This window comes from Lactuca sativa, chromosome 9 (assembly GCF_002870075.4).
Source record: "Lactuca sativa cultivar Salinas chromosome 9, Lsat_Salinas_v11, whole genome shotgun sequence".
Lineage (NCBI taxonomy): Eukaryota > Viridiplantae > Streptophyta > Magnoliopsida > Asterales > Asteraceae > Lactuca > Lactuca sativa.
The window spans coordinates 181,311,947-181,329,403 of NC_056631.2; the positions used below are offsets into that span (position 1 = coordinate 181,311,947).

General features: G+C 28.6%; 1 protein-coding gene across 1 annotated transcript; it reads right to left on the bottom strand.

Moving 5' to 3' along the window:
* Nucleotides 1–13,453: 13,453 nt before the first annotated feature.
* Nucleotides 13,454–15,577, bottom strand: LOC111893401 (peptide-N4-(N-acetyl-beta-glucosaminyl)asparagine amidase A). Its single transcript, XM_023889459.3, has one exon. It carries the CDS (start codon nucleotides 15,424–15,426, stop codon nucleotides 13,642–13,644), a length of 1,785 nt encoding a protein of 594 aa, XP_023745227.1. The 5' UTR covers nucleotides 15,427–15,577; the 3' UTR covers nucleotides 13,454–13,641.
* Between the last annotated feature and the right edge of the window lie 1,880 nt (nucleotides 15,578–17,457).

The window sequence follows — 17,457 nt, forward strand, 5'->3', positions numbered from 1 at the left end:
CATGGTATACTAACATCTTTCGTTTCCTAATTCGCACCTAATTCCTTTTTGAATTTTACCTTCCACTTTCTATTCTTAGACTTTTGATTTGAAGTTGTTTTAGCCTTACAAGTTCTTGTAGTATGTCGTTCAAGCCAGTATTTTGCACGTGTTACGTTGCTATCGTCAATGACACAATTAGGAAGACTACACTCCCGTTATCAACTTCTAAGTCGTATTTATTTTTGTCTTTATTAGAATAAAAGTCAACGTCGTGGAAAACATCACGATGATAAACTTATACATTAGAATCTACATCATAATTATTTTCCGAAATTTCTCTCACAAACAATGGTGGTACAGCATCAAAATAATCATCAGATTGTTTTGTTATGCTATGTATAGGTTCACATCAACCCATGTCAACCCGTTGTCAATGTTTTCTATATCCATTACCTCTTTATCAAGGGCCTTTGTCTTCGAAGTCATGTGTAATCGTTTCTACAGGTCGGTGTCATACAACTACAACGTCCCAAGTTTTTATGTAACTATATTTTAATCATTGCTAGTTGTAGAATGAGGTAATTCTTGAATGACAACCATTCAAGTTTTTTAGGTGACATTGAATATGTGTGTAGTGTTATTATCATAAGTTTAATCTAAACATCAGTCGACTTTCTTAGAAAAATATATTGACAACATCAATGCATGTGGGTCATTCCTTAAAGTAAATATATTGAAATCGAGATCATTTTCAGGTTTTCTATAATGGTAAAAAATATGTGTCTCGTTAATGTAACCTAATTGATGCACAATAAAATTGAGTTCATACACATTAAACTTGTTTGAGTCTAACAAATACACATACATCATATAACATTCCAGTTATTGCCTACCAAGATACTTTGCAAAATTATTCTCATGGTGTAGGGTACTATTTTAATTTTTTTTCATAAGAGGCGATATGCGCTCAAGAAGTCAACATGTTTCAAAGCATGGTTAACGAGAATCCCACCTAAATATTGTCCCATTTTATGTTGAAAAATAAGTGTGTTAAAGATCACAAACTTTACATGAGTCGACCTATGCCTAAAAATCTAGGGCTTTTTGAATTCATTCATTTTTGTAAGCTAACATATAGAATCTACTCATGATTCTTTTGTATCAACCCTAATAAAAGTACATTGTTATTTCTTTAATCTTAACTTCTTAAAATGAAAGTACACTACGATTTCCTTGATCCTCTTTAACATTAAATAAAAGTACATTGTTATTTATTCAATCTCGAGTAGCATATATATGATGTATTGATGATTCTTCTATATCAACCCTAATGAAAGTACATTATTTATCCCTTTAATTCCCTAAAACATTATATTAGATGACAGTATATTATGATTTCTTCATTTCTTAATAGATTTAATGGAAGTGTATTGTTATTTCTTTAGTCCCTAGTAACATAAAGAATCCACTGATGATTCCTCTATTCAAACCTTGTGATATACATTTTTTTTTTTACTCCCTTGTAACATACAACAAAGTTATATTGATACTTATTTAGTTCCATGTAACATTAAACATAATACGTTGTTATTTTATTCATCGTTATGAACATATATAGGTACCACCAAGATTCTTCTAAATCAATCCTCATAAAAGTATGTTGTTGCTTCTTTTACCCGCAATAACACTAAATGAAAATACATTGGTATTTATCATAAATGAAAGTATATTTCTATTAGTTTAATCCCAAGTAACACTAAATGAAAGTACATCCATATTTATTTATCCTGGAATAACATATATAAAATCCACTAATTACTTTATGATTTGCAATGTTAGACATTTGTGTGTTAGTACTTAGCAACAATCCAATAAGTTTTATGGCTTATTTATCCCAAAAAATTCTCACCTACTTTGCCAACAATAACCCCCCCCCCCCCCCCCCCCAACAAAAAAAATTAACCCCTACTTTTCACAACGACTAGTACCTTTTTTTAATATGCCTTGTAACGTAAACCAACACATACAACACAAAATTAATATTGAATAGGTGATTAAAAGTTCTTAAAACTTATGTATTGCAAGAAAGAACCTTCACCATCTTTGGGAGGACAACAAAATACGACTAATCTTTTTGAAATCAAAATCACTAGTTTTGGCATGCCTCATGTAAAGCCCAAGTGAGCCCAAATAAATTATGAATATTTTATCTTTAAAAAAGCTCGTGAACGTATGCATATTATATTTGGCCTACATAGTTACTTTTCAAAGCTCGGGAAAAGCATCGGTCAAGGACCTTATGTGCACCACAAGTATATTACCTTCTAAAAATAAAAACAAAGAGCAACAAAAGATAAATATTAAGGTTAAAGCAATGATCAAAAGACCGATAATTGACTAACTTGTTATAGAGGAAACAAGACATTAGTAATACACTTCTTATAGATGTGTTCATGATCAATATTGTCCAAAAATATTATTATTAGTAGAGTTATGGTTACGACGAGTGACGAGACCATGAAAGAGATGAACAATTTGAAGCAAGCAACTAAGTGTTGTCTATGGAAAATATCATAACTATAGGTCTTTGATAACGAAAACAAAATTTGTGGGCAACAAGGTGCAATACCAAGTTGTGTCACCTCACATGTCACATAAGCAAGTAGTTTTATAACATCAAGTGGAGAAATGGGCAACAAGATGTTACACCAACTTTTTGAAAATAAATATGTTTTACTTTTGATTTTTTTTTTTTAAATTGGGTTTTTTTTTTTATTTTACTTTTTTTTCTTTTTCGTTTTTTTTTCTTTTTGCATTTTCTTTAAATTACTAACATGAATATATTTTTTATAAAACATAAAATTTTAAAAACAAAAAAAGACATAATATTTAAAATCTAAAATTACAATTACAATTAAAAAAAACATAATATTAAACCTAATATTATAATTAAAATATCATTCAAATTACTACTAAAACCACATAACAATCCTAATTAAGCCAAATATTTCTTCCTAATTTGTTCCTTCATTGTTTGTAACATCGCTAGATTAGCAAGCGGCAAACCCTCATCGCTCTTCCGAAGAATTAACAACTGATGTGTCATTAGTTCCCTCTCTTTTTGTTCATGCTTCTCTCGTGCCTGCCTTTCCAGGAATTTCAAATGACGATGTTTCGACTCATTTTTTTCTTTTATTAATAAATTGTGCTCGTCGAATTTTGAACTTATTTCCGCCGCCTCTTTTGTTCTCGTCTCCACCTCCTCCGCATGTCTTGCAGCGCGCCTCGCTTTGTTGCGTCAGGGCGGTCGTCGTGGTGGGGATATCTCTTGAATACCATCCGGGATCTCATCGTCGTCGGCGTTCAGGTCGATGTTAGTCCGTGCGTCCGACAAGTCGACCGAGCTAGAATTGCGAGACCTTTTGGATTGAACCTCCGACGATGTAGGCGTTTTATTCCACTTTTGATCCGCTCACAACAATTCCCATGATTTTTCAAAGTCGAAAACATGACCCATTTCAACCCGATATTGTTCCTTAGCAGATTTGAACAAATCGAAGTCGTTGGTTCCACTTTATTGTTACGCCTCAAGTCGATTGTAAATACCGTTGAATTTGCTGCACCGCTTAGTTATTTGACTCCATTTGTTGCTCAACATGTCATTGTTGCGATACAGATTTTTCTTTAAAATAGCGTGAAACTTGTTGAGCACCGCCCCAATAAGCTCATTTTTTCATTCCATTTCCATGAAGTTCTTTTTTTGAAGTACCACACCAAGCCGTCGTCAAAGCATATTCCTCCTCCGATGTCCACTATTGTGGAACGTCTGCATTTTCTATTTCTACCGCTATTGATTTCCCTTTCGATTTTCCTTTTCCTTTCCCTTTCCCTCTCCTACTACCTCCCGCTTCCACTTCACCGGATTGTTATGTCGTAGGCGATGGTTGGTTGGTTGTTTGTTGCATCAAAGCTAAAGAAGGGAAAAAGATTTTGTTGTAAATTTGGGTTTTGACCAAATTGATGTATCTAATGAAAGTTTAGGTCACCCGCCACGTCACCCGCGTCGTTTCTCGTTTTGGCCCATACCGATGTATCTAATGAAAGTTTAGGTCGCCAATTTACAAAAGATTATGAAACTTGAGGATCATTCTTATAATTCCCTCTATATTTATTAAAAGAATTGTACTAACAAACATCCAACAATTGGTCAAAAAAACATAAATGCACATTTACAAAGGGCCTTCATGCATCAAATCCATTGGAGTCCCTACCAAGATCTTGACAAGGTGAAAAGGATTGTCATGATAATTTTATAGGGACAAAACATGTCAAACAATCCCCACCCCTAGCACCTAGCACCTACCCCCCCCCCCCCCCCCCTATTTCTTTCCCTGTCCGCAAAAATCATATGTAGTACAATTCCCTCATATCAATCAAACATTAAAGCAATTGAAATTTTCCCAAAATAACTTCACCTACACTTTAAGCAATTTAAATAAAAGAATCATAATGTATAAATCGAAATATGATCTTGATATTGCTTCATGTAAAGAGGGGGGCCCGGTTGAGTCGTCCGATACTCCAATCTTCGGGATCAAATAACTTTAGACTTCTATTGGAAAATGTAGGAAAAAGTTAGCACATGGTCACATGTAATGTAAGTCGTATATAAGGCTATACATCAATATGCCATTTCTTGAATGAAATAAAAGATTCTTTAATGTTGTACATTGTACAACATAAAATATGTTTTCAATTGAATACTTTTGGTTTGACTAATAGTTTCTTTGTGAGGAGGCAAAAGGGTATTGGATGTACGTTTTCAATAGCTTGATTATTGCGACTTGAAAAAATAGATAATCATTCGTATGCGCTGCACGACACAAGTTAAAAATATATTGTTAGAATATTAAAAAATATGTGTTTATAATGGTTATGTTATCGACGTTAACTTTGACATAATACTTTTACACTAATATATATATATATATATATATATATATATATATATATATATATATATATATATATATATATATATATATATATATATCGACGTTAACTTTGACATAATACTTTTATACTAATATATATATATATATATATATATATATATATATATATATATATATATATATATTTTATACTAATATATATATATATATATATATATATATATATATATATTCCCTCCGTCCCAAAATTATAGTTCATCTTTTCTTTTTTGTTTGTCCCAAAATAATAGTCCAGTTCTAAAAATAAATAACATTTTTACCAAAATACTATCTCGTTATTATTTAACCAACTAAGCATTTAATGGAATATTAAATGCAAAGTAAGGACAAAACTGTCATTTTATTATATAAAGTTAGTGGTAATTAATGTTTTTCTTAATATATGTGTTTTTTGTCCGTGGATAATAATATTGGGACGGAGAGAATATATAATATCAACTATTTTGAACAATAATATTCATTGACATCAACCAACCTTCCTTATTAATAGAACTAAATATAATTATCAATATAGTATTTTTTTTTTTTAACAGTTGTTATGATTGATTAATTTTAATTATTTTACCTATGCAATTATTTTCTAATTTCATTAATGATGTTCATTTAAATACAATTTACTTGTAGCTGACGTTATGTTATTTATAATTTGATGTTATTATTATTTAAAATTATTGTTTATTAACTTTAAACCACTTATTATTATTATTAAGTTAAAGAAGACTCAAATATGAAACATAAAATAAATAAAAAGTGATAAGATTGATAATTTGCATTTCAAGATAGACTTGCATGGATAATATGACATATCCATGATTTTTATAATTTATTTTATTGTTTATAATCATTGTTCATTAATTCTAAGACCATTTATTATTAATAATAAATGAAAGAAAACTTTTAAAAAACATTTATTATTATACTTAAAATGTTAAACATATACTAAAATATAAAGTGATAAGATAGACAATATGCATTTTAAAAGAGATTTACATGATAATATGGATAATATGACATATCCATAATTTTTATTTAACTATAGGTTTGAAGCAACACAAACATACAAGCATATATACAATATTTAATTAAATATTTTTTATATCACATTCCATAACATATAATCGATAACATGACTCTAATCTAATTTACATTAAAATTTCAAACACAACATACAATGATTGTCTTCAAAGAATACTTAAACTAAGAAAAAAAAATTAGTATATAACAAACTTACAAATTAAAAACTTTAACATAATAACATGGCTCAAAAAAATGGTCCAAAGCCCTCAAACCAACACAAAAATCTTTAGACTTGTTTTCTTTGTGAAATTTATATGTGGTTGGGATTTGTGTGTCTACTCAAAGAGATTGACCTTTTAAAGTAAACTATCCATTAATTGCGTATTAAATATATTATATAAGTTATAAAACCGTTGAATGATTAATCATTATTAAGAGACTTTTGAGTGATATTCGTTCAAATAGAATGTTTCAAATGAATATGGTTTGAGTAAGAATGCATCATTGGGGTTTCAAATTAATATGGTGAAAGGAAAAATGTTTCCTTTATAAGTATACTAGGCGAATCCTCACGCGTTGCACGAGCATTTAATTATTTAATTAAAATAATAACTTTTAACAAACTTTAATTTATTATTTATATATGAAAAACCAATGTTAGTAGCAAAACAAAACATATATCTACCATGTTCGTTTTATGAACAACCATAGTTTTATGTCATTGGTTATTTCTATTATAAATTGATAATTTTATAAACTGTTTTAAGTTGTGTAAATTTTATATCAAATATATTAAGTTGTGTAGCTTGTATAAAAATGCATGGTAATATCTAATATAACGAATAACAAATAGTATGGAAAAAAACTACAACTTTTAATTATATAAAACCTCTACAACATCTACTATAACATTTATATCAACAAAACTTATTAAACTCTTATAAATCATACAAAAATATATAGAAATCAACATACATTTGGTATATATAAACATTATTATCCCCTAAAATAGATCATGTTGTAAAAACCATTGATGCGATAAAACTCATTTTTTCGACACTTCATATTTAAAATCACAAATCTCTTCAAACACATAATTTTTCTATCACAACTTACTTGTATACTACTAATATAGTTATAATGTGTATAGATAAGAGGAATATAAAAAGGCATTTACATATTACTAATTATATGTTAAAAACTCTTGAATGTGTAAATATTTAAATAATAACATGCATAAGTCTAATCTTTATATACAATTATAATAGCTCAAAATAATAATAAAAATATACTATAAATGTGATGTTACAAATGTGTTTATATATATATATATATATATATATATATATATATATATATATATATGTATGTATATATATATATATGTATATATATATACACACACACACACACATACACACACACAATATATATACACACACACACACACATACACACACACAAACATTTTAGTCACCAATAACTTAGATAACCCATGTTCTCGAAGTCTTCCTTACCTATTTTGCTTCTTGTCTTGATCTTTTTGGAAAAGAGAAAGAAATTCATCTTAAGTTATCTTCCAAACATGATGAAATAGTCTTCAGTTATTGTGCTCAGATTTGTTCATCATCGGTTAGTTGTCATCCAATGAAGAAAATCATATTCGGCTTACTTTTTTTTTCATATATAAGACAATATTACATGTAAAAGAAAAATCATGTTAAAAAGTTAAATAAAACAAATCAATGTTTTTGTTCGAAAGACGAACATGCATAATATAAAAATAGACCTTGAAAAAAAATTGTTTTCTTCACATAAATCATTTTGTTTGAAGCTTCCAATCTACCATACAATCACCCAAAAAATTATAAATTCTACCAAAATAATCTATCAATGTGAACTATATATATACAAAGATTAATCAATTGGTGTCATAAGTACCATTAAGTATAAAACTCTTAAATGGTAATTAAAAATCATTATTACAAAGAAATATGAAAAGACATAAGTTTCAAATCAATGTAATGTTTAGAAAAATGTCTCTATTATAAGATACTAGGCGTAACCTCGCGCGTTGCGCAAGAATACATTTAAGTGGTTAAAATAATTATGGGAAAAAATAGAAATATGTTGAAATTAACGTTTTTAGTCATGTTTTGGGCGTTAACCAAATTATCAAATAACATAAAAATCCATCAACTTATATTTTGATACTATCTTTTATAGTCCTTACATTATAAACTTTAATTTTACTTTTTATAATATCCAATATATATTATAAGTTTTTGTATAACATTAATATAATCTACTTTTCTTATGTCTGATAATATTTTTGGAAATAAGTTGTTTTGAATGAGCTATAATAAAGAATATTGAACTAATAAACTTTTTTTTTTGAAAAGAATGAACTAATAAACTTTGTATTACACTATTTATATTACACCAAAACATCTAATGTTTCATATATGAACTTTCTAATATTAAACATTGAAAATTAAGAATGAAGTCATACATAATATATCATTATACATAAATGTCATCAATAGTTTTAAAATAAGTCAATTAGTAAATATGATATTTAATTTTAATTACATATTTTACAAGACGTTCGTTTGACTTTATGTTGGTGCACCGAGAATCCTCTTCCTTAATTTGTACCTAAAAAATTAAGGTGGATAAGAATATAAAATAGATATTACTAAACATTAATATAAATAATTAAAAAGGGTATGTGGATCTTCTACCACCGGTTAAAGACAACATGCATCTCTAGTGGTATCGATTCTTATATGAAATTGAAGTAGTTATTCTATGTACACCTTGGTTTTTAATTACATAAACAAGTATGAGTAACCAAACATAAAAATGTTATCTTTATGTAGGAAAAATATTTTAGTTAACTAACAAATTAAATAATATAAGTTTAAGAGTTAGGAGTTTCAAAACATTAATATTTTTATTAATCAATCAATTAAGTAACAGATGTTGAAATTTTTACAATCATTATTAAAAAAACATTTGAAATATTAGATTTTAAATGAATTTTGGTTGAAGTGTTTTGATCTCTATTATAATATATATATATATATATATATATATATATATATATATATATATATATCACTATACTGATAAAAGAGTAGCTCTTTTGCCATGTGTCATCATATTAGACATTTTAATTAATGTGTTGCCACTTGTTAATTTATTAGTTTTCTATTTTAAATTTATTAGACATCCTCATTAATGTGATTCTATTTTAAATTTTAAATTTTAAATTTTAATTATTGTTTTCATTAATTCACAAATAAAAAATATCTAATATATATTAAAAATTAATTTTATATATTTATTTGAATCAATGATTATAATTTCACATAACTAATAAAAATATCTTTTAAATTAATAATTTATTTAAAATAACATATTAATAATTTTGAGATTTTACTATAAAAATTTGATTAATTTTATAACCGTGGTTCCCACGGGTTATAAACTAGTATATATATATATATATATATATATATATATATATATATATATATATGTATATATATATATATATATATATATATATATATATAGAGAGAGAGAGAGAGAGAGATGGAAAGTATAACATATGTATGAGTTTTAATTAATTATCTTTTTGAAACGGTACAATTACAAAACAAAAAAAAAACATATTTAAAATATTTAATTAAATATTTTCGACATCACCCTATATAACATATGATTAATATATTAACGATTAAACCAGAATATACAACGACTGTATTACAATAATCCAAAAACGAAGAAAATATAAAAACGAATTAGTATAACAAACTTACAAATTAAAAGCTCTAATATAATAGCATATCTCCAAAAGTGGTCATAAGACCTCAAGCCAACACAAAAACCTTTAAGTTTGTTTTCTTTCTGAAATTTGTATATGATTTGTATGCATGTCTTCCCAAAAGATTGACATTTTATAGTAATCTTTTCACTAAATGCTAATTAAAGATAATATAAGTTATAAAATTTGAGTGTTAAATCATAATTAAGAAAACTTTTGAGTTACATTAGTTAAAAAAGGGGGTTTCAAATGCATGAGATTCAAGAAAAAAATGTTAGCTTTATAAGTATGTATGATATGATATGAGGTGTTAAACTTATAGAGTGTGTGATTTTCTTGAAATGAGATTATGTGTGATTAATTACTTTGAAGGTGAAAGGGTGTGGGGGTTTCAAATGCATAAGGTGTTGGCAATTTTTTATGGGGTTTCAAATGCATGAGATTCAAGAAAAAATGCTAGCTTTATAAGTATGTATGACATAGATATAGATAGATAGTTACATATAACATATAGTTAGTCAATTTTACATTTATCTCAATAATCATTTTTCTTACAATTTCTTGCATGTGTCTCAATGTCTCTAAATCTTATTGAACTTAAATAATTAGAAAATCATAATCATAAATAATGTTTTACCTAATTACCATGACTTACATAACAATCTTCTTGAGTTGTTTCTAAGCAAGTAATGTGTTAAACAGGCTCAAAATCATAATCAAAATTACCATGACTTAGGTGTTGTTTGGTTTTTCGAAACAAAAATTCATGAAGTTTATGGACCATCTCTGTAACCTTCTACAACATAAGAGGTGAACTAAACGGTTGCAGTCTATAACAAGAAGCATGTTTTTTAATATTTGCAAATTGTTATAGTAAACTAAATTTAAATAAACTAATTTTATAAACTGAAAACAGTTCTCAATATTGAAATTCTAATAATTCTAGTCTTAAAACTTTGAAAGAGTTCTAAAAAATCATGTAAGAAAACAAAAAAATAAAGTTTCTAAAAAAATCCTAAAAAAATATCAAAGAGCCTATTAGTTTTATTCTAAAAAAAACTAATTTTAAAAAACATTAAAAAAAAAGAAAATAATAAAGAAAATTAAGAAAATATTGCAAATGATGTCTACGAAGTTCGTAAAAGAATAACACATGTTAAAAAAGATGCAATCGAAACTAAAAATATTAATAACAAAAAAGGCAAAAAAAAAATAATAATAAAAAATCAATTTTTTTTAAATCAAGTTATAAAAAATTGTAGAAACAATAAAAAGAAATTGTATCAAATCCGAAAATCAAAGTTAAAAAAAAAAAAAAAAAAACCAAAGTTTAATATATATATATATATATATATATATATATATATATATATATATATATATATATATATATATATATATATATATATATATATATATATATATATAAGTTATAGCAAAATTCTTAAAAAAAAACTTGGAAAAAATTGAAAGTTGGTGAGGTTTGAAGAGGCAAGTCAAATGTGTTGTGCAGAACACCTGTATAGGTTTTGTAGTCTGAAATCTTTCAAAAAAACAAACTGCTGCAAGAGGATAAAGGATGTGTATGTGCTGCGTCCCACAACAAAAAATGGTCTATTTTTTTTATGTAAATAAATAGCACCTTACGTAACAATCTTCACGAAGTAATTGAATTGCAAGCTTAAAATGAGGGTAATCGAGTTACCTTCTTACTCTTGTTCCTTTTTTCACTTTCAATTTTAGGGATAATGACTTGAAAGGGTAATTAACTATATGTTTTGTACGTATTTAGTCACTTAACTATTTTTGGTGCCCTGTTAACCCTTAAACTTGTATTTTTGTCTTAATCACACCATTATTACCGGCAATAGCAGGTAAAACCTATTTTGGAGCACCTCCGGCGACATTTCCGGCGTATTTTACCTCCGACGACATCTTCAGTTATCTTCCCCGACCATTTTTTCCAGTCAAATGTGAGTTTTTCCTTACCAATATTATTGATTTACCTACAAAAAAATAAGTTTAGAACCCACAGAAATCCAACAAAAAACGTAATTTTGTCTCACCATATATGTGTTCATGTGAAAAGCTCAGAGAACTGAAGGCCCGTAATTTTGTCTCACCATACGTGTTTTCATGAAACTCTTCGCATCTGTTCTTCATTTTTCAGTGTGTTCTTCATCTAAAAACCCTAGAACTTGAAATGTTATGTTCAAGAAACCCAAAAAATCGATATGATTTTGTTCAAGTAACCCATAATTGAAACGATTTTGTTGAAGAAATGATTTTGCAGGTTTCGAATTGGGGTTTTTCCAAAAGGAACAAACTCATCGGTTTTTGAAGATCATAAATCAAGTTTTGAAGAACAAATCCATGGCAGATCTTAAATCCATTTTCCAGAAGGAACAAACTCGTTGTTTTTTTGAAGAAACCCAGATCTGAAATCCGTTTTCGAGAAGGAAGTTTTGAAGAACTCAAGTTCATTCATCAGAAACCCAAAAATCCCAAAGGTCAATTTCTTGTATGAACTCCTTTTCAGATTCGAGTTCATGTGTGTGTGTGCGCTTCAGATTTGAGTTATGGGTTTATAAATCGAAATGAAACCCATAAGGATATTTTTTGAGCATGAACTAGATCGACATACAAGTATGATTTTGTTTTTTTTTTGCTAGATCTGCCATGGATGATTTGATTGAGTATGTTTTTCGAATTCGGGGTTTTATTCTTCAAAAAACCGAAGTTTTGCTCAATAAATCATTTCAGGTTTGCTTAAGAACATCATAACCAGAGGTTGAAGACGATGAACAGTGATCTGATAAGTATTTATATGTGTGTTCATCACAGATCAGAGAGAGATCTGATGTATGTTTTGGAGCTCATGAGTTCATGCAAAAAGAGAAGGGGAGAATAGATCAGAGTTCTTAACCATTTTGGGTATTCACAGAGATGTTGTCGGAAATAACGTCGGGAAATCGAGTTTGATCGGAGAAGATGACCGGAAAACTTATGTTTGGCCGGAAACAACGCCGGAAACCGGCAAAACCTGCTATTACCGGTCATACTGGTATAATATATACGTTTCAATAAGTTCAAGGGTTAATAAAGCACGAAAAATAATTTAGTGACCAAATGTGACAAAAAACTAAAATAGGTTACCCTCTCAAGTCATTATCCCTCAATTTTATTACTCTTGCTTCTTTTTCACTTTCAACTTTATCGCTAGTGTTTGCAATCTGTTTTTATCTAAAACTCCTCAATTTTACAAAACCAACATATATTACAACCGATTTATTGCATTTTTGGAACTCCTTTGACTCCATATTGGCAGAAATGATATGTTTGGATGCGTGTTTAAACTGATTATTGCGGATTTAAGTGTTTGGGGAAGTTGATAATGGTTATAATTTTTAACATTTTAAGGCTCAATAATACTTGCATAAACATGAAGGAGTTTTCCATAAGAAAATATATTATTTAGATAAATGTAAACTTACCTAGCTACCCATAGCTTTAATCAACTAATTATCTCACTTTGATACTGCAAAAACGGAATTTGATCATAATGTCCAAAGTTTCTTTAAATTTTTTAATGTAACCAATTCCTCCATAAAACCACAACCCAATTATTCCATTACTTACTCAAATCTTCACAAAACCATCATAATTGCATAAATCTAATTCTTACACAACATATCACAACAACAACAATTCAAATCAACTTAAACGCCTTACATAAAGATCATGAAATGATGACACCCTTTAAATTTCATGATGTTCCGATGCTAGAAAAGTTCTTCAAGCAGGAAAATGCAAACTTTTACCCGTTGAAAAATTGAATCTTGATTTTTTCGATTTAGTGCATGTATCTCCCTCTTTATCATAAATAATTGTGTAATTTGAGCTACTTATGTCCCTAAAATAGCAGAATTTATCATCACTATAATTATACATCTCTTGTGTACTCCCCAAACCACTAACAACTAAATTCCCTTTCACAAGCATCGAGCCTTGACCATTTTGTATGTTTTCAAGAACACTTGATGAAGATTTAGAACCAAAATTATCGATCTTTTTCTCATTGAAACCCAAAGTAACATTCGCCACCTGATCATAGCTTTTGTTTCCTTTGTCTAGTGTATCCGAGTAAATATAAAAAGAAAAAGTTTTCAAAGATTTTGTGTTATGAACAAAAGACGGAATCTTGGAATCCACACTATCATTGAACTCGATTATTTGGTTCACAATTTGTAAATCCCCATTTTTCGACATCACCATGATGTTAGTGTAATTGAAATCCTGTTTTGACTCGGTTACTATCTTCCCAAATGACGATTCTACCCATCCGGTTGACTTTATTGACCTTTGGACACTAGTAAGAAATGTCCCATTAAGACCCGTGAAATTGGACACCAAAGATTCATGAAGTGGAGAGATTTTTTGATTCAAAAACATCCCTTTTGTCTTCTCACTCTTTGCATCCAACCATACATGTAAATTTGCATCAATATACCAAACATTCAAAGCATTTGTGACACCAAAACCAAAATCATGGAGTTTTCCATTCAAAAGTGCTCCAAGAAACGGAGTGATTTCAATATCATATGAAGGGAGATCGAATGATCCAATCGCAGTTATTGGTCTCCATAATAATGGATTAATACCTCCTGTGAAAACTACAGTGAAAGGCCAAACTGCGCCAACTATTTTTCCATCTAAACTTACAATAACCTCTCTAAAAGGTCCATCACCAGGATACCCAGATAAATTATTAGCAGAAATATAGTCGTTAGGGAGATTTGTAGGCCAAAACTCATCGTTTTCATGAAATGAGACATACACTTCAAGAACAGCTCTATATGTATTTTGGGGAATCGCAAACTGTTTTGTCTTTACATCAGTTGAATTCTGGATTTCGAACCATAATCCATCGTTCCCTGGTAAGTTTCTTGAAATGGGTATTATCAAATCAGCCCATTCGTTATGGGCATGATTCGAATTAACAGGTTTCTTCTCGAAGGGATAATAATGAATACTAACATTCACATGGTATACACCAGTGTAAGTACTATCAATAATATTGCCCAAATAAACATCGAGTGTTTGTGTTTGATTGGACATAAGCAATGAATAATACCTAGTAATGTCCTTCTTCACAGTCCAAATAATCCCGGTGGCTCTAGGTTCAGCTGTGCAGCTTCTGAGCAGCTCAACGCCGCCGAGCCAAACCCCAAAAATCCGATCGAATTGACGACCTTTACATGTAGCTGTCCATTCGAGAACAATTTTCGCAAAATCGGTTGATGGGCAATTCGACGGCGGGGTGTATTGGGCGGAGACTGGTGGACTGCCGTAAGTGTATCCGAAATCATGTTGTAGAAGAAGGGTTGAGCAGGGTTTTGTGTTTGGGAGTTGGATGGGTTTCGTTACTTCAAAGAAAGTGGTGGGTGGGATGTCGTTATTGGTGGTGGGATCGGAGGTGAGCTGTTGCCGGAAAATTGTTGCTTTAGGAATGGGATTGGCGGCGGAGATTAGGGAGAACGAGAGGAGGAGGAGAAGGAAAGGAAGGAAGCTGGAAGCCATGAGAATGGTGATGATTTTGGTGGAGAAAGTGTGATTCTTGTAAAGATCGGTAGGGGAGAAAAACAATGTTAGGGTTGGAGTGTAGCGTTGAGATCTGAGATTTTAGAGGGAAAAATCATAACAAAATCAAGTCGTTCAAGATAAGGATCCACAGATAATTTAACGTATATTTTAAGATTAATGATAAAATTAGCATACTTCATTGTGATTGGATACTTCTTTAATTTTAAATCATCTAGTAAATTAAATTTTAAATTTTGTGGATATTCATTGATTTTCCTGTAGAATAGAATATACTAATTTATGACACGTAAAAAGCATATTTATAAAATTAACTAAATTTTTATATTAAAATTTAAAATTATTGATAAATTATTTTAAATAAATTATTAATTAAAAGATATTTTTAGTTATATATATAATTATAATTATTGATTTAAATAAATATATGACGTCATAATTTGTATTAATTTTATTTTAATTTTTATTCTAATGCTATTAATTTAATATAATTAAAATGAGAAGTTTAATAGCAGCGTCGAAAATATACGAGCTCAATTCATCATTTCGGGATAAAAAATAGACCTTGGGTAAAAAAAAAAAAAATAGCGGGTGCGGGTTTTTTTTTTTTGGACAAACAATATTTCTCTTTTTCTTCGACCTTTGTATTGTAAAAAACAGATAAAAAAATGATATGATTCAACCTCAAACCCATTTGAATGTAACAGATAACAGCAGGGCTCGAGAATTGATGTGTATTCGAATTATAGGAGCTAGCAATTGCCGATATGCTCGATAACACATGACAAAAAGAAAATAAATTTTTTTTATTGAATTAGAATTAAGTTTATATGGTTATTAATTGTTACGTCGGATTTTATGAGGTAAAATTAATATGTAGGCTTTTTTAAAAAGGTTTGTCGTTATTTAGCTCAATGCTTTGTAAGCTACATTATACGATTAAAAGCCTTTTCCCTTTTATTTTCAAAATATGATCAGAATTTTCTTTGGTATCGATATCAAAATCACTACACTAGTAATTATATTTGGGATTATGAGCTAAATAAAATAGTAAGTTGCGATTGTGGATTAATAAAAAGACTAAGAAACTGTGGACCGATGCAAATTTTGGCAAAAGATTTATGACTTATCGTAACTTCAAGGTAACAATGTTTCTCTTTTAGAGTATTTGATTGTTTGAGTGTTTTATATTATTTGGTTGTATTTGCGGCAGGAAAGTACTTATGTAACTATTTTGATTGGGTAGGCCTTGAATTACCACCTAATTACTTATTGACTGACACAAGGATGTTAAAAAGTCAGGTGCACCTAAATCCCGTATGAGGTATATTTGTTTAAAAAATTATGACAGAGGCGGGGCGGAGGCGAGGATGGTCTGTTTCGTCCTGAACCTCCAATGGGGCCACCGTTAATATATTATCTATATTAATATAGGGAAAATGAAATAAAAGTTCTTAAGTTTTTACAAAAATGTCGGTTTTACCTTTGGACGTGTTTTATGTTCAGTAAATCCCAAAGTTTTGTTTAATTTGTTTATTTTTATCCTTGTAGCCGGTTTCCAGGTAACCTACCGGTTACCTAGGTTACCTAGTGTCAGTAAAGTCCTTGAATTTTCAAAAATGCTCAAATTTACCCTTAAGTTTTTTAAAAATATTCGAATTTACCCTTACCTTGATTGTTATTATTATTATTATTATTATTATTATTATAACATTTTTAATTGTATAAAAATATTTTATACATATATTTTTAAATGTATAAAAATATTTCATACGTTTTTAATACATTTTTATATATTATTATTATTACTATTATTATTATTATTATTAATTCATTTTAAATGTATTTTGATTATTAGTATTATTATTAATACATATGAAATAAATATATCTTTATTTCATATAAAAAATATATTATATACATATAAATATAAAAATAAGTATTTATATGGTTTATATTATATAAAAGATATAATTATACGTATTTGTACATATTACCAAGTATAAATAT